Source organism: Falco rusticolus, chromosome 9, assembly GCF_015220075.1.
Source record: "Falco rusticolus isolate bFalRus1 chromosome 9, bFalRus1.pri, whole genome shotgun sequence".
Classification (NCBI taxonomy): Eukaryota; Metazoa; Chordata; class Aves; order Falconiformes; family Falconidae; genus Falco; species Falco rusticolus.
The window spans coordinates 2836794-2864661 of NC_051195.1; the positions used below are offsets into that span (position 1 = coordinate 2836794).

The following is a 27868-nucleotide window of genomic DNA, read 5'->3' on the forward strand; positions in this document are numbered from 1 at the left end:
TGCATAAATGATTTATTGAGGAGATGAATGCCAACGAAAATGAGAATACTCCAGATAGAAATATCCTCTTGAACAGATGGACAGATTAATACAATGGCAAATACATAAGCATCACACAGAATCCATTTACCTTCAGCATTTCAATTTCTCTGCATGTTGCCATTTATTACTGCACATCACTAATTCTTCCCTTTGTTCTCTGCTGAGATGTAGCCATCTTCTGCAAAAATTTCAGCTAGTAGACAACAGTGACCCTCTTTTCGATTAGAATCTCAGATGCTAGGAAAAACTGGGTAAGAAAGGATAGGAACATCAATGCTAACAATAAAAATCTTCCTTTTAGCACAGCTTTCAAGCAATGGCACAGCTCAGAGATTTAAACCTACCGCAGTGTCTGCAACACTTATGCGTTGCAGGCTTTTTTTAATATCCTAATGTGCACCACGGTGGTGGCAAAGCGATCCCCTGTACAGTAACTTCAAGGAGTTACAAATGCAGAGTTACTTTGTCCTGTTTCCCTTCTGTCAGTCAATGGTTAGTCTGGGCTTCTCTGAAAACAACAGGGGATACTTCTAGCAAGCAGCCAGTAGAGGCCGATAAAGAAATAGCTTCCTGAAGGGGAGCGTTTTGGAGTGTTTAGTGGTTAGACAGACTTAGAGCCATGAACCAAGCATGAGGAGAAAAAGACCCCGCTTTTGTAGGGCAAGAGGAAACTGGAGAAGTTGCTTAGCATGCTGAGACTTATGAGTAGAGATCCAATAAAACAGGTATGGTTCTGAAAAACTCTTAACACTAGACCTACTACTTCAGTTGTTGCTGTGATAAAACGTGTGAGGCTTAATGACTGGAAAGTTGGGACGATCGCAAATCCTGTGCCATAGACCAATTAAACATTTTGGGTATACATGTTCCTTGCATCTGGAAGGCTGAAATAAAACCAAGACTCCTCAATCCTAAAGCAATAACCATCACCAAGTGCTGCCTCTAATCACAAAAACGGCTTGTGGAGTTGCTACTATTTCAAGAGGAACAGACCATCCTGGTGCTGCTCAGTGGAAAGCATGTAACTATGATAGAGCAAACAATGCAGGAAGCAATAGACCTAATTTGAAAATGACTGGATCTACAGTATCTTACACTTAAAACCTACACACTATAATTGAAGTATAGAAAAAAAATAAGTGCATAACAGGATTAAATGTCCAAAGCATTAAAAAAAATATGGATATGGACATGGCACATTCCACATATTAAAAAACCCAACCCCACCTAAATTAAAAAATAAATCTTAATATCGTATTAGATCTGAGCACTAAACATCTGGACAGCATCCAATGAATTCCTTACTTAATCAGTTTTGAATTCTGAAGAAAAAGAACAGACTTTAGAAGCATGAACTCACCTGAAGAAAGGGCCTTTCACGATCATTCCCTAAAATTGCTGACAAGAACATCTGAACATAGCATTCAACTGCCCTTCTGTAGAAACATGTAGCCCCCTCAGACTACATAACAATGTAGACTTTTAAACCTGGCCTTAAGAGTGCACAGAAGTTAGATGCCAGAGATTAATCTTCTCCCTTTCTGCATTCAATACAGTAACAGGAAGCCACCAGTCTTACAGACAGATGCACACTGCTATTATCCATGCACTGATCTCAAAACAGTCTCCAAACCACACTAGCTACTCCACGTTAATTGCAACTCTGTGAAAGGGGCAACATCACAACTTCACTCACTACTCCTGTCTCTCTTATTGACACTTACACACGAAGTGCTGCACAGTCCGGCCATATTTATAAGGGAAGCGCCTGTGCTGCGCAAGAGCCATGAAACACTTTCAAAAGTGTGCCACATGGCTAGAAAGAATGAATCTCTGAAATATACTGTAGTAATTACACATTCTTAACTGTTCTTAAGAACACGAAACACACAAGTCCCAGACAGTTTACAAATTTAATGACTTACAAATCTGCACTTTTCAGTACAATGAACTTATTTTTTTAAAAAAATAATAATCTAAATGTCAATATAATAGTTCTGCTAATATATCTATACTTCAAGATAATATTTACAGAACTGTAATGAAAAATAAGGCTTAAGCACCAGAAAATTTAAGCAGAAAATAGCTTGACTAAACTGACAGTAAATTAATATGGCTTCCTGACTGCTGTACTGATTAAAAGAGAAAGGGGGATAAACAGATTTGTTTGCAGTTTTGCACAAGCACCCCACAGTTTAGGAACTGCTACACATAAGACAGATCTATTAAAACAGATACCTATGCTGTATCTGTAAACATGTTACGAAATATACTTTGATAATACTATAATTCTTTATTTTACAAAATCTGAGCTTAAAATCTGAATGCAAATCAGTTCACATCAAAAAACCCTGGAATTTCAATTACTGAATTGATTTAAAAATTTAAAAACAGTCTGTGACTGTTAAGACTATTTTCTTGTTCTTGCACTTGATCTTGTCTTCCTGTCCGTGCCTCCAGCAGCCTGAGTCACCTTTACATCTTCTTTAGTTTTGTTCCTTTTTCCTGTTTGTAGCGATCTATCTTCATCATTCTCTATTTGTACACACAAAAAAATTAATGGTAAATTTGTGTCACAAATCAAACATTTTAAACTAAATTCAATCTTCAGTTAAATTTTTAAAGGAAATGTCCTTAACAGCTACATTCCAAAACTTATTTCTATGAATTCAACAAACAAGATACAAACCCCATACTTCTGCACATCCAATATCCTTTAAGATAGATCCCTAAGGACTTATAGCTATTTCTGAAAGTAGGTTAACATTAATGAGAGCAGAAAAACCAATTAGCTACCATTTTAGCTAAAATTCCTTCTACTGATATGTAAAACTAAAACATATGCAACACCAAAGAAAAATCCTGCAAAAATTAATATATAGTAACTGTTTTATGGTCCAGATAAAGCTGGAAAGTCAGGCTTTTAACTGTAAAGAAATGACTAGACACCTATGTAAGCATCTAGATAGCACAGAAAAGTTAAGCTGCTCCAAGAGGTAAGCATCAACCCAACCATCAGACATATAAACAGACTCTAAGATCCAGGGAAAGACAACCTGCCTGGAAAAGAAACTATCCAGGCAGGTAGTAAAGCATCAGAAGAGATCAATCATTTGCAAGTAAATATAACTGTATCAGGAAGCAGGAACTAGCAAGTGTGCAAAGGGAAACAAGACAACTTAATAAACCAAGATAGATATATGGCAAAGAGACATGCATCTTGTATGAGGATAAGCACAAGCTATAGAAAAGAGAAAGAGCCAAAGAGAAATTAAACAAAAGGCATGTGTCAAATCATAATAAGGTTTTTAACACAATCTGGCAGGAAATCCCTCAATATGTAGCTCTAAAGAATCATTGTTATTTCCATTCGCATACATTTATTTGATAATACTTTCTAAGTGCATAATGGTAGTTTTTAAGTTACATCATATCAAGCTGAAAATTCCAGGGAATATTCTAGATGTCTGCAGCAAGAGTTCTATTGGCTTGGGGAAAGCAAAATAAAGGAAGAAGTGGGGGACGCATGCAACTTTTGCTGTCTTTTTTAGCTCAAATACAGCTTCAGGGTCTTCTAACATCAACTTCAAAAAACAGCTGATAACTAGGTAAAGGTTCTCCAAAACCTGGAGATCTGGAAAACAGGACCTTGGACTGTATTTAGGAGAATACAAGATGAACAACGGGTGCTATAAACACGTGATTATCATGTTCTGTCATTAACACCTTCTGCATGTAAGCTAGCTGCTGTATTTACTCTGAACTACGATTTATTGGTATTGATTGAGGAAAAAAAATGTATTATAGAAGATTATGAAGACATTTGAATACCCCAGAGGACGAGTATGTGTCATATCCCATAAAACCAGTCCCTTCTACTTAGGGAAAAAAATACCTTGTTTATATAAGATAACATAAACCTTATTTACTTAAAAGTATTCTTGCCACACTGAAGACCTACTCCATCTACATTAAAAGCATGGCAGCCCACAGTAATATTAGAATTTTGTACACATTATTGTTGTATCTATACATAACTTAGCTATACTTAGAAAATAAAAAGCAAATTCTTGCCTCACCTGATTTTAGTTTTTTGGATGCTAAGTCATCTTCTGGCAACTGACACTTTCTTCTGCGAGAGGTGGAAGTTGCCTGCTGTATAGGGTTAACCTCTTTTCCTTTTCCAGACTGATTATTTTTTTCGGAACCAGTGGATGTCAAACACACATTTTGAGTTTCCAAAGTGTTACTGTTTTCTGGCAAGTCACCCTCTTTACAGACAGAAGTAGAAGTAGCTGCCTCTGATTTGAATTCTACCTTTTCCCTTCTATTCCTCAATTGCCTTGTTTTTCCCTGGGATGAATTATTTTCTAGAGATGTATTTTCATCTTCAAGAATTTTCCTTTGACCTCTACCTTCCAGCAAGCCAGGTTTTTCCCTGAGAAAAGCAGAACTAGTTTCTTCAGATTTGGAAGAAATTGTTTTCTTTCTGTCTGCTCTTGATGGATTTTCTCTTGCACATGGAGCTCCTTCCAAAAGTACATTCTCTTGTTCTTCAGGAGTTTCATTCTTACCACCTTCTGGCAAACCTCGAAGTGAGATGGAACTAACAGCCAGCGAAGTAGTTGCTTGCCTTGAGTTCCTTTTTGACAGATCATTTTTTTCTTGGGAAGCAGAACTTCCCAAAATCAGATTTTTTGCTTTCCTGTAATTATTATTTCTACCACTTTCTTTTGATAAGTCCTGTTTCCCCTGAATAGTACAATTTGAGGCTTCTAACAAGAGAGCAATTTCATTCCTTCTGCCTGTTCTCAGTTGATTTTCTTTTACAGATGAACTTAAATTTTCTAATGGAACACCTTCTTTAGCAACTTCTACTCTACCATTATCTGTTGGCAAACCGTGTTTTCCTCGAAGAGAAATGTAATTAGTTGTATGTGACGTCAGAGCAGTTTCTTTCCTTCTGCCCCTTCCTAATGGCTTCTCTTTTGCACAGGACACTCTTCCCAAAGACATATTTTGTGCTTCATTAGCACCCTCCTCTTTACTCTCAGTTTCTGACAAGCCACGTTTTCTCCGGAGAGATGAAAGTTTTTCCTCTGTTGCTGGATCAATTGTTTTCCTTTTGCCCCTTGCTGATGCATTTGCTTTTGTCTGTGAAGTTTTATTTCCCAAAGCTGGATTTTGATCTTCTCTCACAGTCATCTTTTTATCATCACCTTCTAGCAATCCATGTCTTTTTCTGATAGAAAGAGATCTAGATGTCTGTGATGCTGCAGCAACCTCTCGTCTTTTCCCTCGTCTCAGTGGATTATCTTCCATTGAAGAGGGAGTAGCTTCCAAAGCTGAATCTTGCTCCTTTACAAAAGCCTCAACTTTACTATGATCTGCAATTAATGTTTGTTTTTCCACAAACCTAGAACAAGTTATTTGTGGAACGGAATCAACTTGCTTTCTTCTGCTCTTCCTTACTTGTGAAGAAGGATTTTCTGAAGTCTCATGTTGACCACCTTCGTAAGTCATTCCTTTGTCATTCCCAGGCAAACTCCTTTTTCCTCCAACTGCTCTGGAACTGACTTCAAGTTCAAAATTTACTTTTCTACTTCTACCTCTTCTACATGCCATTCCATTTTTTTGTGCTTGATTCTCTTGCAGGATTTCAGTTTGCTTTGCTTCAAGTATTCTGTGTTCATTTCTTGTCCGCTTTTCAGGGCTAAGAGCAAGACTGTCACTGTTTGCAGCAGGTACTGATGTGGCAGCTGGGTTGTTCTGGTCCTTCATGACTTGGTATGTATTCTTGCCACAAACAAAGCCCAAAGAATCTTTGAGAGATTTGTCCATTTCCATTTCTGACTTCAAGTTGGGAGTCATTATTTCTAGGTTGTTTACATCTTTGGCAAATTCATCAGCCTTTTTCTCCAAAGAGTCTTTTTTGCCTCTCCTGTTTCTAGTTCTATTTGTTCCCTGTACTGCACTTCTGTTTGCTTCCAAGTTGAGAGCAGTAACTGGCATTTTGTTTATCTCTCCAGGTGACTCTGCCTTTAATCTTTGAGATGCCTCTGTTGTGCTTTCCTGAGCATTATCTGTTTCATCTCCCTGAGATACTTTAATCTTATTTTTGACATGCGATTGTGTCTCAGTATCAGTTTCAATTTCCTCGTTTTTCTGAATATTTTGTATATTTTCAAGTGCCGTCCCACAAACATCTGCTTTTACTTCAACTGAGTGTTTTCTAGCACTGCGTAAAGACTTCACCCTTTTCCCTGTTATCTTTATTTCATGTTTACTTCCATTTTCAGATTCTTCTGCTGTAGCAGTCTCAGTATCTTTGTCAAAAGCCTGTTCATCTGTTTTTATCATCTTCGCTGATAGATCACTACGAAGCTTCCTTGCTGTCTCATGAAGGTCCTCCGAAAAAGCTTGTTTAACTTCAGTATTTTTAGCTCTTCCTCTTTTAGGTAGAGCCACTGGTTCTGTGTTTTCTTTTTCTTTTACTCTTTTAGACCTCTTCCCAGGCAACAGAAACATTTCTTCGCTGTCTTCTACACCACCTTCACTAGATTTGTTTTCACCTTTTATTAAACCTGTTTGCAGTTGACAACTTTCATTTTGAATGTTCCTAGATACATTTGCTGTCTTTATGGCTGGATCATCTTCAGTTGATAATGTGTCATTGATACTACACTCCTGCAATGCCTGTTTCATATTATCAGGTTCTTTTTGTAGCACTGAAGAATCTTTGCTACAAGATTCAAGATTCTCACTTGGATGTCTTATCTCCTTCGGGTTTTCCCTTTTACCTCTTCCTGGTCCTTGAGTAGCTCCATGTGATTCCACAAATTGAACAACCACAACTTTTTCCTGAAGAGGGTGCTTTGAAACAATTTCTTCTTGTATGAGACTGTTTGTTCTTGTTCTTCTTCCTTCATTTTTTGCTCCTGAAGTCGAATTACTGATCTCTCCCATCTCTTCTTGGGTATTCTTTTTCCCCAAACTTTGCAGTTCTTTTAAATTCAAATCCTTTTCACACTGCTTTGCTGAAGCAGGATGTGTTGTCTTCCTTGATCTGCCCCTTGTTAGTATCTGGGTGGTCTGGTCTTCACGAGTTGATTCCTTCTGTCGAGAATCTTTACCTTGTGGAATATTTCCTTCATTGTCTAAAACATCTGGGGTTTTTTTTCCCCCCATTCAAAGTTTTTACATGGAAAAGAGCACAAACAGAAGTTAAATATTACTATGTCTGATCAAAGTAATATCTGTGAGTTTTGATTTTCCTAACAATCATCTTTGTCAAATAAATCACACTTAATATTCTTAATTTAAAAATAAATAAATTAAGACTTTAACCAAGTCCTAGATTAAGGGCCAGGTTTCTGACCAAAGATGTTTGGTTTATTTGGTAGGCAGGTTTAAGCTATGTTCTTGAAAGACTTTGCAAAGCAAGATAGTTTTAAGCTGAGATGTTAACATCAGCATGGTGGTTTTTTTTTTACACTGGTATGTTTGGAGATGCCCATATTACTGCACCAACAAACTACTATACTGTTACTTCTATACACCAATAGAATCCCAGCAGCTGGTGTTCATTAGAGATGACTGCACAAATTCCATGGGCTATGCATGCTTCACACTGTATTTTTCAGAATTTTTAGAACATGTGAAAACTTCATAATGCCATATTTTACCTTATATATTTGTAGTTCCTCTAGTTAAGAGTATTTATACTTACCGTATTTATGACTGGAATTAGTACAAAGAGGTGCAGTATCTTCTTGCCTAGAATCCGTAACACTTACTGACTTGGTCTAAGGGAATAAACAATAATCAATAAATACATGTCTGACAGGACAGGACAAGAAATAATGGAACCAACCAATTCAAAAATACATAGTAATATTTGAAAAAAAAATTGTCAAATACTGTTCTCTAAAAATGAAATTAACTTAGTTTTATAACTGCACCCATGTATTTGAAATTAGCACACAAATATACCAAACTTGATACTTGCCATTTAAGCTGCTGTAGCAGTTTTTAAAGTGAGATAACAAACACTGCACAGTTAAAAAAGTATTAATTACATTGGCTGAAAAGTGTCTAAATGAGTGCTCAAAAGGAATTTGGGGTATTGAAGCTGAATTATTTGAGTGTTTTGTAGTGTTTTATCCTAGTTCTGCACTGACAAGTACTAAGCCCAGTGATATTTGGCATTTTACTTATGGATGTGGGAATGAACATAAGGGTAAATATTAATAAAATTTACAATTGCAAGTGTGATGGAACTGTGAATTATAAGGTCAGAAAGGTAACCCAGAGCAACCTCAGTAACTACTTAGACAGGATTCCTTAAAAAAACCAAAACCGTTAACACAGGCAAACGTACAGTGATAGAGCTATCTCTATAAAATAGGCATCCATTCAGGAAGCAATGAAGGAAAGACTTAGGGGCATAGAGAGCAATCAACTAACAATATGGAAACACGTTTTGTCAAAAGCTCAACAGTTTTGGATGTGCAAAGAAAAAGAGAGGTTAAAATTTAATCTGTAGGGTAGGAAGCAGCTGTTAAAAAAAAAAAAAGTCTTGCTTATGAAAAAGAAGGCTGAGAAAGAATCTGATTGTAGTCTGTAAGCACCTTAAAGGGTGCTTTAAACATAACAGGAACAAATGACCAGAAAAACCTAAAGTGCTAAGATTCAAATTTGTAATAACTTAGGTCTTCTAGTGGGAAGTATTCACCGGGACAAAGCTACCAAGAAAAAAAAAAAAAAAAAAAAAAATTGCCATCTTTACAGGTTTACAGGTTCAACATGAGGTGCTTTTCTAGAAAGTATTTCTTCCTCTGGAGGTTATGGGCATGACATACTTGAAGTGCTGTAACATACAAGATGTCATACTAGGAGGCCAAAGAATCCATTTCAACCACAGGCTTTAAAGTCTAAATACATTCCTTCCAAAAGCTAAATAAAGTATTTTACCTTAATTTCCTCTGGTATATCAAACATTTCTGTAACTCCAACATAGTCCAATTCAGAATCAGAACATCTTCCCCTGGGTTCTGCCATAAGCCTTTGGAGACCCACAAAATCATCAACTGGTTGATGCTTCTCTCTTGGAGTCTTCACTAATCTGCTAATACCAAACATATCTTCTACAGGTTCAACTTTTTCCTTTGGTGTCTTGAAAATACGGCTGACCCCAATCATGTCTTCTACTGGTTGATATTTCACCTTTGGACTTTTCTTGATTAAAGTAAGACCTGCCACATCTTTTACTGCACCCCTTTCTTGTACTGGTGCCTTCAGCAACCTTTCATCAGTAATTTCATCTGTAACAGTCTCCAGCTCTTGTTTCGGGGTCCTCATGAGCTGCTTGATGCCTGACAGAGCCTCTACAGGCTCCGACTTCTGCTTCGGGGTCCTCATGAGCTGCTTGATGCCTGACAGAGCCTCTACAGGCTCCGACTTCTGCTTCGGGGTCCTCATGAGCTGCTTGATGCCTGACAAAGCCTCTACAGGCTCCGACTTCTGCTTCGGGGTCCTCATGAGCTGCTTGATGCCTGACAGAGCCTCTACAGGCTCCGACTTCTGCTTCGGGGTCCTCATGAGCTGCTTGATGCCTGACAGAGCCTCTACAGGCTCCGACTTCTGCTTCGGGGTCCTCATGAGCTGCTTGATGCCTGACAGAGCCTCTACAGGCTCCGACTTCTGCTTCGGGGTCCTCATGAGCTGCTTGATGCCTGACAGAGCCTCTACAGGCTCCGACTTCTGCTTCGGGGTCCTCATGAGCTGCCTGATGCCTGACAGAGCCTCTACAGGCTCCGACTTCTGCTTCGGGGTCCTCATGAGCTGCCTGATGCCTGACAGAGCCTCTACAGGCTCCGACTTCTGCTTCGGGGTCCTCATGAGCTGCCTGATGCCTGACAGAGCCTCTACAGGCTCCGACTTCTGCTTCGGGGTCCTCATGAGCTGCCTGATGCCTGACAGAGCCTCTACAGGCTCCGACTTCTGCTTCGGGGTCCTCATGAGCTGCCTGATGCCTGACAGAGCCTCTACAGGCTCCGACTTCTGCTTCGGGGTCCTCATGAGCTGCCTGATGCCTGACAAAGCCTCTACAGGCTCCGACTTCTGCTTCGGGGTCCTCATGAGCTGCCTGATGCCTGACAAAGCCTCTACAGGCTCCGACTTCTGCTTCGGGGTCTTCATGAGCTGCCTGATGCCTGACAAAGGCTCTACAGGCTCCGACTTCTGCTTCGGGGTCTTCATGAGCTGCCTGATGCCTGACAAAGCCTCTACAGGCTCTGACTTCTGCTTTGGGGACCTCATGAGCTTCTTGATACCTGACAAAGCCTCTACAGGCTCCAACTTCCGCTTTGGGGTCTCCATGAGCTGCCTGATGCCTGACAAAGCCTCTATGGGTTCAGAACTTTGCTCTGGGGTCCTTAAAAGCTGCTTGATGTCTGACATAGCCTCAATTGGCTTCTGCTTTGAGGTCCTCCTTTTACTTCCTGATTTCACCCGAGATGCTTCTTTTTCTGGAATTATTGACAAATTATCCACACTAACACTTTCTTCCAGCATAGATTTTCTTTTTTCAGTTTTTGTGGATATTGCATCAGACATAGACTTTAGAGACTCTCCTCTCAGAAAGCTAGAAATGCCTGGACTATCTTGTTTCTGTTCTGAACCATCTGAACTATTTAACGGTGACACCATCATCTCTCCTGAAAAAAAGTAGTAATTTACATAATTTGAAAAAAGAATTAAGCAAAAAATCCAAGAATTCTAATTGCTTTATAACTAAGTAATTCAAACAGAGCCTTCTACAAACCAAATTTGTACATCAGCAATTGAGTTGGTAATTAGCTTCTACAAAGCACAGCATACATTTTAAAAACTGACTATAAAAATTTTGATCATTAATAATTATATCATTAATTTGATATAAAAACCCTGGTTTCTGTTGTCCTTAAGATTTCTAGTGGTGTCAGGTTTTTATTGCAATTTCCATTGTTTTGAAGCAATACCAGACATAAATCAGAAACTTTCACATTAAAGTATGTTTGATCCTTCCGACACCAAGGAAGAAAAAATTACAAGATATATTTGTAAAATTTGTATCATGAAATATCTCAAGTTAGAAGGGACCCATGTAAAGATCATTGAGTCCAACTGCCTGCTCCTCACAGGACCACCTAAAAATAAACCATATACTAAAACTGTCATCCAGATGCTCCTTGAACTCTGATAGACTTGGTGCTGTGGCCACTTCCCTGGAGGGCCTGTTTCAGTGACCAACCACCCTCTCAGGAAAGAGCCTTTTAATAATGTCCAACCTGAACTTCCCCCAACACACCCATATTCCATTTCCTTATGTCCTATCGCTGATCACCAGAGAGAAGAGATCAACACCTTCCCCTCTGTTGCCCCCAACTCAAGGAAGTTGTAGGCTGCAACCAGAGCACCCCTCAGACTCCTCTTCTCCAAGCTGAACAACCCAAGCCACCTCAGCTCCTCCTTGTAAGTCTTGCCCTCAAGGCCTTTCACCGTCTTGGTTGCTCTTCTCTGGACACATTCTCAATGGTTCAATGTCTTTTGTATACTGAGGCACCCAAAACTACACACAGAAGTCAAGGGGGGGCCACACCAGTGCGGTGCGGAGTAGGACAACCTCCCTTGATGCATCCCAGGACACGGTTGGCCCTTTTGGCTGACAGAGCACACTGTTGACTCTTGCCATCAACACAAACCTCCAGATCTCTTTCCAAGGGGCTACTTTCCAGCCTGTTGTCCCCCATTTGTATGTATAACCAGGATTAGCCCATCCCAGGTAGAGAATCTGGCATTTGCTGGTTAAATTTCATACATTTGGTGATTGCTCAGCTCTCTCGTCTGTTGAGATCTCACTGTAAGGCCTGTCTACCCCAAAGGAAGTCCACGGTTCCTCCCAGTTTAGTATCATCAACAAACTTAATGTACACTCAATTCTTGTGTCCAGTTCATTTATAAACACATTAAAGAGCACCAGCCCTAAAATTGAGCCCTGGGGGACGACCACTGGTGACTGGCCGCCAGCCTGATGTAACCCCATGTACTGCAACTCTTTGAGCTCAACCCATCAGCCAATTACTCACCCAGCATATTATGGGCTTGTTTAGCTGTGTGCTGGATGTTTTATTCAGGATACTGTGACAGGCAGTATCAAAAGCTTTACTAAAATCCCAAACCATCACATCTCTTGGCTTCCCTTGGTCAACTAGATGGGTGACCTTGTCATAAAAGGAAATTAATTTGGCTTAAGTGGGAGTTTACTCTCATGAATCTATGCTGGCTATAACCAATGACTGCATTGTCTCTCAAGTGTTTTTTGAGAACTCCCAGAATAACCATGTCCACAATTTTACCAGGCACTGAAGTGAGACTGGCAGGCCTATAATTACCAAGGTCTTCCTTCCTATCCATCTTGAAAATTGGGACATTTGCCAGCTTCCAGTTGACTGTGACCTCTCCAGACTCCCAAGAACACTGAAAAAATAACGGAGACAGGTCCTGCAATAATATTGGCTACCTACACTCACAGTTTGCATGTAGCTTCTACTTGGAATGACACTTTTCACAAATACTCATTATGGTCCTTATAGAGGCACTGACTTTTGTACTTCTTGGATTCTTTTGTATCCTGCTTGCTTGGGATAGCAGAAAAGGATAATCAAGAGGAAAGCTTTGAAAAAAGCGAAGTGCTTATCCTTCGCTGTTTAGTGCCAACTACGCATTTTCTTTTGGTATTTCCTACTGCAGTAAGCATGAGCATTAGAACAAGCATAATTGTGCTGTTGCTCAATAGAAGCAGCTATCATTCCTTTGGCTAGTAAAAAAGTACTGAAACAAAAGAAAGGTTATGAAAGAAAGCCTGGTCAGAACAAGTCACGGAAGCATTTAGAGGAATTTGTATTTTCTTCCTGAAACACAATTCAGATTAAATCTATAATGCCAGAATGCTATTTCTGGAATAATATACTAAAAACTAAGATTTGAATATTGAAAGTCTACCCTCACTTTGGTCCCAGGAAAAATAGTGGAGCAGGTCCTTGAAACACACTTCTGGGCACAGGAAGAACAGGGTGATTGGGAACAGTCAGCACCAATTTACCAGAGGAAAAATCATACCTGACCAATCCACTTCTTTTTATCATAGAAAGTAAGAGATTTGTGGATGAAAAGAAAGCACTGCCTATTATGCAATGCAACTTTAACAAGGTTTTCAACACTGTCTCCACAGTATTTTGGTACCCAAACAAGAACATCACAGGCTAGATGAACGGCTAACTGGTTGAGAGTAAAGAACTGGTTGGACCATCAGGTTCAGAGTTGCAGTTAATGAGTCTCTACCAGCAGGCCAGTAACAAGTAAGAGTACTACAGGCTGGAGGAACAGGCTTACTGTAGGAGTCCCTTATCCTTAACTGCAGTTATAATCTCAATCTTAAAACAATCTCTCTGTTGATTTTAACAGCATAAACCATCATCTTAAAACTAAAGTAGGCATGTTTGCTGGTGTGTTTTTAATCAAGGCTTGTAGGATCTAACAATGGCTTGCCTTTGTAGTCCCTATCGTGTCAAGTCCTAACTAACCATAAGATATTCAAGTCCTTCCAAATTCCTGGACCAGCAGAATTAGGAAGTACACTGTTTTTTTCAACCCATATTCCCTAAATTATGACTTAAAGCATCCATGATGTACAAAAGGATTGATGTGTATAGAATCTAAGATTAAAGGCTGGCCCGCTAATTTAAGGAAAGCACTAAATAACAGTATAAATAGCAGCTGATAACGGACATCTTCACATAGGCAAAGATCACTCTGCTAGTCCCTTTCAAATAAAAGACTTTTTACTGAACTCTCTTCTGAAGTTGCAACAAGGTTCGTTATCCCTAAGCTTATCTTCTACCACATCCGAAATAAACCAAAATATATTTCAACCATTATTATTTTAAATATTGAAGGATTTACTCTTGATCTTTGTTGGTGTTTCATAGCTTATTTTTGCTAAATTCTCAAGAAAACAATTTTAATTTAAAGAATTGTGATTTATACAGGGACACAATGACTGGCATGCAAGGTTATTAGCAAAAGATGCATCTTCATATAAATCTTTCTAACCTGACACTTTTAAAAAAAAATTGTAAGTAGACTTTTTTCTGCAAGTTTACATAATAACATCTCCCTACCATGAAACCCTTGTCACTGGATTCATATGTACCCAGAGAACTGATTAAGAAAACGCATGCTTCAGCACAAGATTTGCCTGAAACAGTATTTTGACGTTTTAGTTTCACACCAAATACAACAAATAACACCTACTCAAAAATTAACTGAAACTACAAAACCGTCTTTTAATACATGATAAAAATCAATTATTTCTTTTATAGGTTGCCAGATGCTTCATCGCAATACATCAAGTCTGCCTGCCTAGGCTGAAACTACTCACTGTCTCAAGCAGTAGACACACCACCACACTGCTACCCCTAAATTTATCTAAACATTCCCTTTCTTTTCAAATAACAAACATACCAGATTCTTCAGGAGTGTGCAGTTCAGAAGTATCCACTGCAGTACATGTTGGTGTAAAATCAGTCTTCTGAACAGTGGCCAAAGGTAACATTTTTCCACTCTTATTTTCTGGAGTTTGAAACATTTCAGTCATTCCTGTAAATTACATTCAGAGAAATGAGCATATGCTTTGATAAGGAATGACATAGTTGGCAGAGTAGGCAACAGACTTAAAAAACTTACCTGTGAAGCTTTCGTCCATATTCATGTTTGGCTTCAAGATAGGATTTTTTACAACTTTAGGGACCTGTCCAGCTGCTCTGACTGTGGTAGAATAAGCTCTACCTACAACTATTGTAGCAGGTGACTCTGCATGACCTGTACTAAAATGATCTTTTATTTTTCTTTCTGGAGCCTGTAGAAGGGAAAGAATAAAAAAAATTAACAGAAAAAAAAAAGGAAAAAAAGGCTAGTAAACAAAGATTCCTTTTACATAAAATCTACTTTCCTTAAAAATTGTAACAAACACGTCAACACCCATTTAACATGATGCTAGAAATTCAAAAGCTTCCAGCTTCTGTAGCAAAACACAAGCTATTTTGTGGTTATGCAAAAATCCCAAAGAAATGTGAAAAAAGAGAAATACTACCTTTGGTGACTGGGTTTTCTTCTTCAGGGGTCTTCCTTTACGGACACTCTTTTTACGGGTCTTTGACTGTGGTCTTACGACACCTAGTTTTACCACTTCTGCCCAAGATTTTGCAACTAGAAAGCAAAAGAGAAATAACCATTTCAATTCTCGGCTGTATAAATGGAAGTTTACAGTTATTTCTTTAAGATTCTAATGGATTTGCTGCAGTCAGGCATAGGTAAGTGGTTGTTGTATCATCTGACAACACCTTTACTGAAACGCTTTGTGAAACGCCTTCTGTAGGAAGACCCAATTTCAGCTGAAGTTTCACAAGCATTCAAGTACCCAGTATGGCTTTTCACATCAAAACAACAAAAAGCTTCATACAGTGTCAAATAGGTGTTAGATCCTAGACCTGAATGCTGACCCAACTGCACTCTCACGCTTTTTGTAAAGAAAAAAATTTTCCTAATAGAAACTCACCATGAAGCCTTTCAGTCTCATTCTTTATTAAACTTGGTGGGACCCAAGATTTAACATTAGAGGAATGGCTGCTAAGTGAAACATATCCAGCTTTTCTTTCACCACCTTCCCAAGAAATTTCAGTCAGTAAGCTATTTATTTATACTGCTCTCAGCACTTAAATCAACACAGACTTTCCATAATTCTTTTTATGTAACTGCTTATGACATACTCTGAAAATTCCCAAAGTTACCTCTATCACAACATCACTCCATACACAGCACAGAAACCAGGGATTTAGTTACAGCTGTGTAATAAACGAAGCTGTAAGTTGGTAGGACATCAGCCTTGTTTACTTCAGAAATCGGCTATGAGAAGACAGCAATCATATAAAAGAAATTATTATTTTTAGTAGAGATTAAAAAGGGGAATATGCCATTCCTGAGGAAAAAGATATTATTCTCTTGTCAGAACTGCTGTGCAAGTTGGGGAAAGTCTGTAAATAAAAACAACGTCCTAAAGCTGTCATTGCTAGGGTGTTCAGGATATGTAGAAAAATGCCAAGGCAGCAGAAGATTATCTGATAAAGTATTGGAAACACAGTAGACATCCAAAATTTTTAAGAATCATGATGTTCTTTTCATATTGCAGAAGAAAATTATGCACCAATATTAAAAAACATTTATACGTTACAGAGAGGTGGTGAAAAATGGTATGTCATTAATATATGTGAAGCACACTGCTTCTATTAAAATGAATAGAACAACCAAAGCCACTGAACCCCCGCCACACACTTCCCTAGAAGACTAATACCACTTTCAGCTGTATTAACCAGGAAGTATCATAAAGGTCTGTGATTTTATCTCATCATGTAATAATAATGATGATTAGATCATCATTGGGACATTGTATGTTGTACGATGGCCAAAATTTAAAAATTCCAATACAAAAAAAAAAAAAAAAAAGAGCGTAATAAAAATTCCTGGGTCAATGGTGGTGTTGATGGGAAGCTTTACATTTGACTTTCAAAGAGTTACATTTATTTAACTTATGAAAACTGATGACAAAGACACTTCATTTGTAAGAGTCTTCAAAGAAAAGTTTTAAGAACCAGAGCTCCCCTATTATAATGTTTCCAATGCAGCTGTTTCAAACCAGTGCTCAACATTCAAATTCAGATATTCAACTTCAAAATATTCAAATTAACACCCAGTTATCATCCTGTTTAACTATATCTGTTATATACCATTGTCAGCAGTTAAGTGCAGACCAGTCCATGGACAATGGTTATGAATTCTGTATAAAAAAGGCACAAGGAAAACAAACTGAAGCTAGATTGCTATAAACTGCACTGTTTGAAATGAAAGTGGATATAACTGATATAATCTGATTTAGTTCAATACTACTTGCACTTGGAAGGAGTTGAAGGATCACTGTTGCAACTAACCTTGCACACAGAACCTTAATTCTACCATTTTTCAAATTCTGAACATTAAAATTTGTGTTCTATATATGGGTTTATATGCTTTAGTAATTTGCTTTATGAATACAAGAGAATGTAACACTGCAATTTCCAGTTGTTTCCAACAACTGTCAGAAGACATGCCAATCATTTGTTAGCCTCTGAATAACAAAATAATAGGCTTATTTCAGTTTTGTGACAACATTTAAAAGCATTGAAATTAATATTAAAAATTAACTGCTAAAATACACCTAATAAATTGGCAGTAGAGGCACCGCTTCTTCTTTTTGCATTGATAACTGCTAGAGCTCCACTTCTGCTCTTCATGGGAGTGATCTTCGAAGCAAATTGTGCACTTGTTAATTTCTCAGGTGTAGCTGTTAAAAAGGTTTTATCATCTTGGTTAATGTCAGAACACTTAGATGTTTTCACCCAGGCACCAGTTTTCTCCTTTGTATTCATGTCTTCTGCAACAGCATCCTTCTCTTCTGCAATTGGTAACAGTGCTGTGATGTGAGAAACAGAGAAACGTCCTTTTGTGTAAGGTTCTGGAGAGCCTGAAGTAAATCTAGATGTTGCCTTCCCTGAGGCAGGGGATGAGGCAGCTGGGGACTTTTGGGCTGGCAAATTTTTTGGTGACATTTTTTCTTTCTGCCAATGTTCAGAAAGTTCCTAGTAGAAAAAAAATACATAAAGATAAAATGTTACAGTACATAGCCAAACAACAAATGCTGGTTTACATCTCTGGTACGTGAACACAGTAGTGTGAAATATCATCAGATCATTTGAAAAGGCCTTAAATTTTATTCTCTGAAAATAAACTTGTTACAAGTTTTAAATTTCAAAACAGTCTCAAAAGATACATGCAAATTCAATTGAATAAGTTAACTGAATTTATCATTCTACTCTCGAATAAATTTTTGTTCACATCAAGTAAACTACGCAGATTTTAACTGGTTTAAATCAACAGCAAATGTTTTCAAGCTTCTAGTCAACCCACGTGGCAGTAGCTTGCACAGTCTGCCAAAACCTACTGTTCTGTTTTCCGTTATTTATGGTAAACTGGAGCTTGTAAACGCTGCTGCTAAGCACAAACATACAGAAATATACTCCTGCAAATGCATGAGAATGAGCAATAGTGTGTGATGTGAATAAAAACACACCTCCTGTATAGACAGGTAGATATAGGTAGGAGGTAACCTAAACCCTTTTTTACAATGGAGAAGTTAAAAAAAAAAAAAAAGGCTGATTAAAATTTGCAGATTTCTAACACCCTTTTAATTTGTACTTAAAATTTCCACTTCCCAACATACATCCAACAAGGTTTGCTTCTAATTTGTAATTATTTTTTTAGAAGTCTTAGAAAATATAAATTCTTTTCACATTAATTGTCCTAGCAAGTTGATTAGTCTTAAAGTTTACCTGGGCTGCAAAGCACTTCAGTCCCTGAGCCTTCTTCAGAACAGCTCGTGGCGAGTTTCCCATCGGTAAACTCAGTCTGGCAGGAGTTGCACCTTTCTTAAGTGGCGAGTTGGCAGGCAAACTTTTATCAAAAAGTTCTGGACTTAGCTGACCACCAAAAGACACTCTCTTTCTGTTTCCTAAAGGCTGAAGTAACAAGTCACCACTTTTCCTCTTCCGAGATACCCTTTTTGTCTTGCCTAAAAATAACAATTGAAAATAATTCTATATAAGAATCCAGATCAACATTTTAACCCACATAGAAAACAGTGCTTACTTGTACATTTTAAAGTTGGAAACATATCAGAAAGTAACATACCTTAAAGAAAAAATAGATCCAATTGAAAAAACATATATACACATCATCATGTATTTTTATGGTCAAATATGATGATATTATGGTCAAATACATGATACATATTTTTGAGCTGATGTCAGTGCAGTGATGCCTTCTACATTTTATGCAAGTAGAAAATTCTCATGAAAATGCTACGAGAATTTCTCACACACAAAACCAAGGCAGGGGATTGAACACATTTACCTGATTCTTCTCCAGGCAACAGGCCAGAAATATTCACTTCTGAGACAGCCTCATTGTCTTTCAGTACAGTAACACTTCCAGAAGACCTTCTCATTGATGGCAATCTACGAGGTCTTATAACACTGGCATCTTCCAAATCTTGTTTCTGGTGATACTCCTTCGTGACCAGCTCTTCTTCAGTTGCCTTGTCTTTTCCGTCTGCAGTCTTATGATGTTCTTGAACAGCATCTGCCTCCAGTACTTTTTCAGTTAGCAGTACAGAGGTCCTCCACCTACTCCTCCTTCTTCCAGAGTCAGGTTTCTGACTAGCAGGAGATGCCAGCTCTGACATTAACTCTTCGGAAGCTAGTGTCTCCGAATGGACACTTTTGTTTGATAATTTGTCATTTTGTCTGTTATTTCTTCTGGGACTCCTGGATTTAGAAAGAGAGGCAGGAGTTTCAGAATGTCCCTCTTTTGAGTTAACAGAGTTTGCCTGATCACAAATTTCTTTCAGCACTACTCCTTCTACAGGTTTTCCTGGTGTATGTTGTTTACTATTTTGTCTTTGTTTTAAGCACTTATCTTCCGCCAAAGGCAGTTGTTTGAGGCTATCATTTCGGCTCACTGAATCTTCTCTTTCAGTTTCAGCTGAAATTTCTGAAAGAGACTTACGTTTTGACGACACACGTCGTCGAGTTGTTGGAGTACCATTATTTACAGGATTCATTCCACTAGTTTCTCTGGTAGGTGATATGAAATGAGACTGGGAACTCTTCCTTCTGGGTGTTGGTGTAGACAGAAGATATTTATCTACTTCAGAAACATTAGTCATGTTAGCTGTTTGTGCTTGTTCATCTAATGCTATTGCAGAGCTGTGTGTTTTAATTGTATCTGTATGATCCAAGCATTCTACAGGGCATAGCTCCAGTGGAAATGCTGCATTTCCATCATTTTCCTTACTGGGTTTGCTCGTAACTTCAGTACCATTAGGTTTCTCTGCTGGACTTAGTTCCTTATGACCCTGCAAGTGACTTTTACCAGTATCTCTTGATATCTCCTCTGAAACAGAAGTTTGAGGACTTCTGGTAAAACTCTTATTGGTAGCGCTTCCAGCAGCTGAGATCTCATTAAACTCTAAACTGTTAACTTTTTGCTTTATTTTGCATTCTTCAATCTTTTCACTTCTGCCTATTCCTTTTTCTTCAGTCAGGTTTCCCAGATCATGAACACAGCTTGATGATAAAATTTGAGCACTTGGTTCTAGCGGAACACTCTTACCATCTTCTTTTGCAGCTTCTTGAGATGCATTTCCGTTGTACAGGAAATTTTTCACCTGAATCTCATATTTCAGTTTCTCATAGAGTTTAGTGAAGGGAGACTTTTCATTTTTCTTTGTAATGATTTGATGTATTCTGCATGAAGATTTGGGTGTTTGCAGTTTGATGGGTAAAGCTTTGGAAGTATTTTCCTCTGTACTTTGTTTAATTTCATTGGCATTTTTTTCTTCAAACTCAGCATCATCTACAAAGCAAGCAAAGCAAAACAAAGTAATACAGATGCAGAGTTACTTAAAAATTGTAGAATTACAAATCTAAGTTCCATAAACACAGATAAAAATCCATTCCTTTCCTCTCCCAAGGCAGTAGACCAGGCTCCAGTACTGTAAATAAAGCTCTGTTAACAATAACAATTTCTCTCAAAGTAGAAGCATTAGTATGTTTAACATAATTTTACCTTGTAATCTGGAATTTATCCCATATTCATTCAGGTAAGGCACTTGGCATTTCATGCTTTTTTCTTTGGAATCAATAGCTCATACAGAACTTTCAGGGATGCCACAATACAGATCTATGAGCGCAGAACTGAACCATATAGATTAGCTTCCCACAATCCAATCCAGTTTTTGTCCTGCATTTACATAGGTGTGCTACATTGTTTGAACTGTGGCAATGCTTCTTTAGCATAAAGCTAGGCAATAAAGGACAGCGTCGCTTCCCAGATGAGACATAGCAAGTGACTGCACGTGTGCCATCTGTAAACTGCATCCAAGGAAGTTTGAGGCAGCAAGCTTCACTTTGTGTTTTGCAAGAGCAAGGGGTATAGGCAAGCTGACAAGAGTACATCTGAGAACAGGTGCCTTTTTCAGCCACAGGCTGAGGCCTTATGTATACCTATACATCTACAAGGTCTATTTCTCGACAGTATGTCAGCATGAATACCTGATGGAACAAATGGTGACAAACGTTGATTTTTCTTAATTGTGAAGGGAACTAATCCAAGCAAAGGTGAAGGCAGAGACTCTGACATACAAAGAAAAGCTTGACAATTATCTTCCAGGAAAAGGAGCGAGTGGGGAGAAAAAGAGACATGGGAAAGAACAGGAAATTAGATCTTTTTGTGAACACTTTTTACCCAACTGCAGACAAGCACATGGATAGTTTTTTTACTGAGCTGACAAGTTGTTCCCTTAAAATTCACAGAACAACAAAAAGCAAAGGGTGTTGTATCGTAGCACAGTGTTGGGGAACCTATTACCCAAATCCTGTCAATACAGATGCACTCACAGCAACCTGTTGAAATGGAATGCTTTGAAACAGCGTGGGTTTTTTTGCACCAGAACTAACCTTTGTCACAAAAATCAAACCTGGTTGTAGACAAATAGCCTCCATCTAACCAACCTTGTATCTCCCCATGGATATTAGCGTTACTTAAGACAAGAAGGATGGGAAGGTGAATTTGGGGCATTTAACCAGCCTATGATCTATAACTACCCAGATTTAGTACCTCTAGAAGATTTTACTGGGTTTACATGAAACAGCTATTGTAAATGATTATTTTAATCGGCAAAATAAACCCTTTCTATATGTCTCCAAAATTATACCCATTTCAATTTATTAGGAAAGAATACATAAGATAATGCAGTATTTGCTCAAAAGGGATCTAGCTGTATTCTGGGTCAGCAGAGAACTACAAGTAATTTTTAATCACAAAGGTGAATGTACCACATTATCCTTGTTTAATGACACTTAGAATTAAATCTAATAGGCATTTATTTCACATATCAGTTTCAACTGACATTTGCATTGCATTTGCAAAGCTGGTGTACTGAACTCTCTTCTTGCCTATAAACTTCATAAACTGAATTTGCACAAATCACGAAGCAAGATGTATGGATTTTGCCAATTCCAGGCTGCTACTGCACCTTTGTCAGGATGCAATTAAACTGATTTCTCTCAGCAGTACTTCGTTTTGGTAAATCACAACATTTAAGTATGATGAGATAGTACGCTGACACAGCAAGGTGTATAGTACTCAGATTGACAAGTCTTAAAATGCACTTCTTTTGCTCTTTTCAACCTTGTTTTTCCTCTTACACTATGAATAAACACAGTGAAGGGGGAAGAAGAAAACAAAGCCCCCATAAAACAGGTACCAACCTGACACATGAAGACTTTTAGATCCTGGAGTTTGTTGGTGTAGTAACTCCATTTCTGCCACCTGCTGAACATGAAGAACCTGTAAATTTGTACAATATTACAGCAGAGCAACAAATAATTAAAGCTTAGCTTTCAACTGTACATTGAAAAACACATGCATTGTTTACTGAAGTCTTAGAAGTATTCAAATGAAATCCTAGAATATTTCAGACTATAAGAACATTGACTGACACGCATCTGAAGCCCTATATAGCAAGAGTTTAAGTCTTGTTTTATCATTAACATCATTAAGCTCTAAAAGCAGCTGTAGCATATGAACACATATAAGCACACTTGAATTTTACTTCCTTACCAGACCTAGTGGAAGACTTTAATTTAAATAAGAGAATTATGACATTAAAAAAAAAAAATGTATCAACAGCTACAGTACTCTGAAACAAACACTATGCTCTTGAAGGGAGAAAACTTTACCAAGAACAAAAGAAGCAACTAATGACAATAAATTATTAAAAGATAGGCTTAGTTTTATATTTATAAATTCCAATGTTAGTGTACTAGCACATAGAACAACAATAGATTGTTTAAAAAAAAAAAAAAAAAAAAGAATGCTATTCTCCAAGGCAAACTTCCTCATTTGAAGTACAAGGATTTCCAGCACACACACTCGGCATTTCCTGTTTCCATCCTCTCTTCGAGGACGCTAAGGATTAATATTTAATAGCTTAACTTTATTAGTAACATCATAGATTATTAAGTACCTATTACCAGAAACTGATAAGTAATAAATTATTAATTTTTGTTTTTAATAAAAGAAGGCATTTATCTGAAGGAGTTCATTTGTATTTTCAAACAGAAGGGCAGTCAATGGCTGAAAAATTATTCCTAATAAGAAAACAAGGAATTAGAATACAATATCACTGCTAATACCTATATACTTGTAACACATAAGCCTACGGCCACAGAATTACCTGCAGTGTTTCATCTTTTGGAGACCTAGAACGCCCCTTTCTTGGTGTTGACTGCCGAGGATATTCAAATCTGGAAGAAATATTTCAAAAGACAACCATTTTTTGTCAAACAGCTCATGACTAAAATCCCATTATTAAGATGAACAACCCAGCAATAGTTATCCACTCCCAACAATACACACATATAAATTTTAAAGGCTTTAACTACACCAAAATATTTCTAAATTTTGCCCTAAAACTGACTAACCTTGTAACAAGATAAAAATGATCTCTCCAGACAACGCTATTTTTATTGCTTTAGCCTAATGTAATATAAAAGTGATTAAAAAAAAAAATCTTTAAGCAATCCTGCCTCCTGAAGATTTGTAAGACTCTAACACAAAGTACAAAATACAAAGTAAACAAGATTAACTTCTGTTTCTGAAGATGGTAAATGGACGTTTTAATTTTTCCCATTTATCTACAGCCACTTTCTGTATCTTCATCCAGCAATGAAGGCCTGTGTCCACAAAGCTCTCCACATTGTTTGCCCACAGAACACATTCTAGGATTGAGACATCAGCAGTTTGTCATTGGTACTTACCTGAAAGAACGATCAATAATAGTTAACACATCTCCATGTTTCAGAGGTACAGGCTGCTGAAAACAACCACCATTCAGCTGCGTAGGATTTACTGTACTTAAATTAGTCAATATTGCCTAAAAATAAAACAAATATTTCAGTAGCCTGAAAAGATGCAATGATACAAGGTACATATCATTAAAATATGTGATATGTGTGTCTTTACCTCCTTGTTCTCATTTACTTCAATTTTACAATGTTCTTTTGAGACCTGAGGTAACTGGATGCGAATATCACATTCTGTTCTCCTGTGGGTGAAAATACAGTTTGAGTTACAAGACAAACAAAAACCAGAAAAATTTGCCTACTGTAGAGTTAGGCGATTTCCCAGCTTTTCAGCTAATAAACTGTACAGCAGCATGACACTTCCTTAAATCTGGTAACATGAAGAAAATGAACTACCTAAGTCTTTCAGCTGCAGCAAAAAATAGCAGAAGCTCACACTTCTACAACATCAGAGAATCCCTAACACAAAAAATATGTGAAATACCCACATTCTGAAAAAAGCAGTTTGCAACAAGCAAAAAGAGACGCATCTATGACAGATGTCTGGTGGCTTGAGATTACTCGCTTCCTGGCTTGCAAGTCGCCAAAGACTTGTGGGGTATTTTTAGAAAATGCCAGCACATGCTCTTAAGCATTCATTAGTGATCGCTCTCAGAGACAAGAGTATCATGCAGATGGACTTTTGGTCTCACCTGGATAGCTATTTCTACCTTCTTAGAAGTTATCAGTAAGTGAAAGTTGTGTTTCAAAGTGTACGCTTTTTCTTAAGCTAATCTCTAATCTTTTTGACATGAGATAGGTCTTAGGCGTCAAACACACCAGCCATCATACCAGAGGTACTGTCCACTGAAGTACCTGACACCTCACTGATGCAGGTGGCAGAAATTCATATTTGTACCATTAAGTAACATCTGGGCAGCTCTGCTGAAGCCAAAGTACAGTATTATTGGCACTGGATTGCTTCCCATAGACTTTCACTATGGAATCGGGTTCCGGAATGAGTAATTACAGTGAGGGGAGTTACCTATCAAAGTCACTAAAGTGCTGAACAGATCTAGTTTAAGAGAACTAAAAACATTTTATTTGAAGCCAATTTATGTTAGGATCATCTAGTCACGTCTTCACATACACTGTTCAGGAACATTAAATTTATCCTTTAATGTAAAATAGCTGGATCAAGCTCAAAACCCGCTATTACTCAATTGTGTAAGTCAAAGCGAGTTTCAAGACTAGATTGGAGGAGAAGGTTCAAGTTCTAACTATTTGGTATAAGTGCTAATTATTTTTTAATATTAATTCTAGATATTGGTTCACATATTCAAACTGAGTTTCTGGAGAACTTAAAAAAAAAATTGAGATAAGCACTGATGTAATGAAGATAGTCAAATATAAGCAATGTACCTTTCTTCTCTTCTCGAGTCAATTATCTGGAAACTGTCTCCAAATAGAAGAATATCATCACTTGCTCATCAACCGTGTATTACTTTTAATCCCTTCCCCAGATTTGCTTTGGCCAGAAACGTTAAACAAACAAACAAAAAAACCAACCACAAACCAAAGGTAGTTCTGGCAAGGAAAAGACAAAAAGCAACAACAAAAACTAAGTTCAGCTTTCTAGTCTTACAATTAACCCCAGGCCAATATGGGCTTCCCTTCCCTGTACATCATTCACAAAGAAATAAACATTTATTTTTGCAAGTAAGTATTAGAAGAAAATTACAGGGAAAATATCAATATTTTTATCTTGATTATGCAAGTACTCAACTAATCCCCACCTTCCAAATAAACAAGAACTTGCAGTGAGTGGAAAACTAATTCCATCAGTCCCGTTCCGTTTAATTACAATAATATTCCCAAAGAGTGGCATCTTCAAATATAAGGAATCCTGCCTGTAAAAGAACAAAAAAAATAACTCAACCAAATCCAAACAACACTTTACATGTTTATGAAAGTAAATCAATATAATATTTTTTTTTTTCTTACTTCTGTTCAAGAGACATTTTCCAACTTACAGCAGAACCTTGGTGCCATTAACATGTGGTTGTCTGTATAAAAAACTGGAAACTACTTATGGTGAGCAACCAGTGTAATCATAAATGGGATGATGAAGACACTACGTAAGTGAAGAAATTAATGCTTACACAGGGTGGCAAAGGCAATCATCACTTGTTCGCGTAAATTTGCTTATACTACTTTTATGTGTGCAATAGGTATTTGTTACCCATCAGAGCCTTTGCAAAGATTCAGGGGCAACACAATATTTCATCCCATAAGCAACTTAAAACTATTTCCATGTAAAGTCACCCCTCCTCATCTAAACCTAAATATTATGCATTCTCTTACATATGTGGAAATTCTTTGACTAGATTTTAAAGCAAGCAAGGACCGACTAATTATAGTTGTATCCTCATGAAAAAGGAGGAAATAGTGACATTACTGAGAAGGTGCACTCGCAGGAGGGCAGCGCAAAAGGAGGCAAGTTCAGCGTTTCTAGGCTTTTGTGACAGGCTGCCGATACTGCTGAGAGGATGGCAGGTGCACCTCGGTGCACACGTACAAAGAAAGCTGAAAGAACAGTAACTTGCTAAACAAAAACCAAACGCAAACCAGCAGCGTATGCACAAGGTACCCTATTCTTTTCATGTATGACTATAGCACGAAGTACGAGCAATCCTCCAAAAAGCATATATAAAACGGACTAGCAAGCATCATATATTTGAAAGTAGCAAGCTAAACCAGGAGAACTAATGCAGTGAAGTGTCATCCTTCTGAGATTCTTTGCTCGGTTTCATACGAGAAAATAATTGTTGGGAAAAAAAAAAAAAAGAAAGCCCCAAGAAAACACACCTCAGGGCCAATTTGACATTCCGCCTAAAAAGCCTTTACCGGTATGTTACAAGAAACGTCAGTCTTCAGGTTTTCCGTACCCGCTGCACTGTTCACAGCTTCCACCAACTGCTACCACGGAAAGACGCCACACGAGCTGCAGAAAGCGAAGTTCACGCCACCGTTACGAGCCCACGCTCCGTGTGGCCGCGTCTGCAAGCGGGGCGGCCACAGCCACCGGCGCGGCCGGCGCCGCCGCGTCGCAGCTCCCGCCGGCAGGACGGGAAGCAGGCGGCCACCGCGGGCAGCGCCCCGAGCCCCAGCGCCGCGGCCGGCCGGCCCGATCCCCCCCGAGCCCCACCGCCGCCTCACCCCCGAGTTCACCCTTCCTTCCCCCCAAGTCGCGCCCGCCCGGGGGCCCCCGCAGCCCCGGCCCGGCCGCCCCCTACCCGCAGCAGCGGTGCGCGGCCCGCCGAGGGGCCGGTGTGGCGGCGGCGACGCTGCCCCCCGCCCGCGCGGCCCCTCCTGTCAGCGCGCGGCGCCAACTGAACTTCCCGCCCTCCGGGCCCTCGCGCCGCCGCCGCCCGCCGGTGTATCCCTGCGCCGCGCACAAGCACAGAACGGGAGCCGTGCAGGCGGCCCCAGAACCGCCGCCGGCCTCACCTGCTAGCAGCCGCCATGGCTGAGGGGACACACACACACCCCCAGCCCGACTAGCTAGGACAGGCGCACCTCGCCGGCCGGACTCTTTTAGCCTTACCTGATGCCTCCTTGGCGGAAGGAGAAAAAGTGCCAAACCGATCTCATGAAACAATTTTCGAAAAGGCGCGCGGCAGCCCTCGATTGGAAGAAGGGAGGTCACGTGAGCGAGCGGCGGAGCCAAT

General features: G+C 38.8%; 1 protein-coding gene across 7 annotated transcripts; it reads right to left on the reverse strand.

Moving 5' to 3' along the window:
• On the reverse strand, nucleotides 1-27760 carry MKI67 (marker of proliferation Ki-67). Of its 7 annotated transcripts, XR_005106056.1 has the most exons (18): nucleotides 27434-27521; nucleotides 27045-27141; nucleotides 25934-26047; nucleotides 24319-24400; nucleotides 24114-24229; nucleotides 23531-23600; nucleotides 22563-22641; nucleotides 19144-20646; nucleotides 18564-18802; nucleotides 17393-17813; nucleotides 15236-15351; nucleotides 14830-15001; nucleotides 14608-14742; nucleotides 9016-10760; nucleotides 7772-7847; nucleotides 4122-7208; nucleotides 1403-2577; nucleotides 1-289 (listed from the first exon to the last, which is right to left on the reverse strand). XR_005106056.1 is itself a non-coding variant. In XM_037399066.1 (17 exons), exons 3-17 carry the CDS (start codon nucleotides 26023-26025, stop codon nucleotides 2453-2455), a joined length of 8058 nt encoding a protein of 2685 aa, XP_037254963.1. In that variant the 5' UTR covers nucleotides 26026-26047; nucleotides 27045-27141; nucleotides 27745-27760; the 3' UTR covers nucleotides 1-2452. The 7 variants fall into 7 exon arrangements, 6 of the variants coding, with proteins under 6 accessions (XP_037254963.1, XP_037254964.1, XP_037254967.1 ...); XM_037399066.1 differs by lacking the exon at nucleotides 27434-27521 and adding an exon at nucleotides 27745-27760 and having other exon boundaries at nucleotides 1-2577; XM_037399067.1 differs by having other exon boundaries at nucleotides 1-2577; nucleotides 27086-27141; nucleotides 27434-27522.
• Nucleotides 27761-27868: the final 108 nt, after the last annotated feature.

Bases quoted from the DNA above. Each gene is read 5' to 3' on its own strand.
- MKI67 (XM_037399066.1), bottom strand. From the start codon at position 26,025: ATGCCACTCTTTGGGAATATTATTGTAATTAAACGGAACGGGACTGAT. The intron at 22,642-23,530 runs GTAATTCTGTGG...ACAAATTTACAG, and splicing joins CAAAAGATGAAACACTGCAG to GTTCTTCATGTTCAGCAGGT. The intron at 2,578-4,121 runs GTGAGGCAAGAA...GTGTACAAATAG, and splicing joins ATCCAAAAAACTAAAATCAG to AGAATGATGAAGATAGATCG.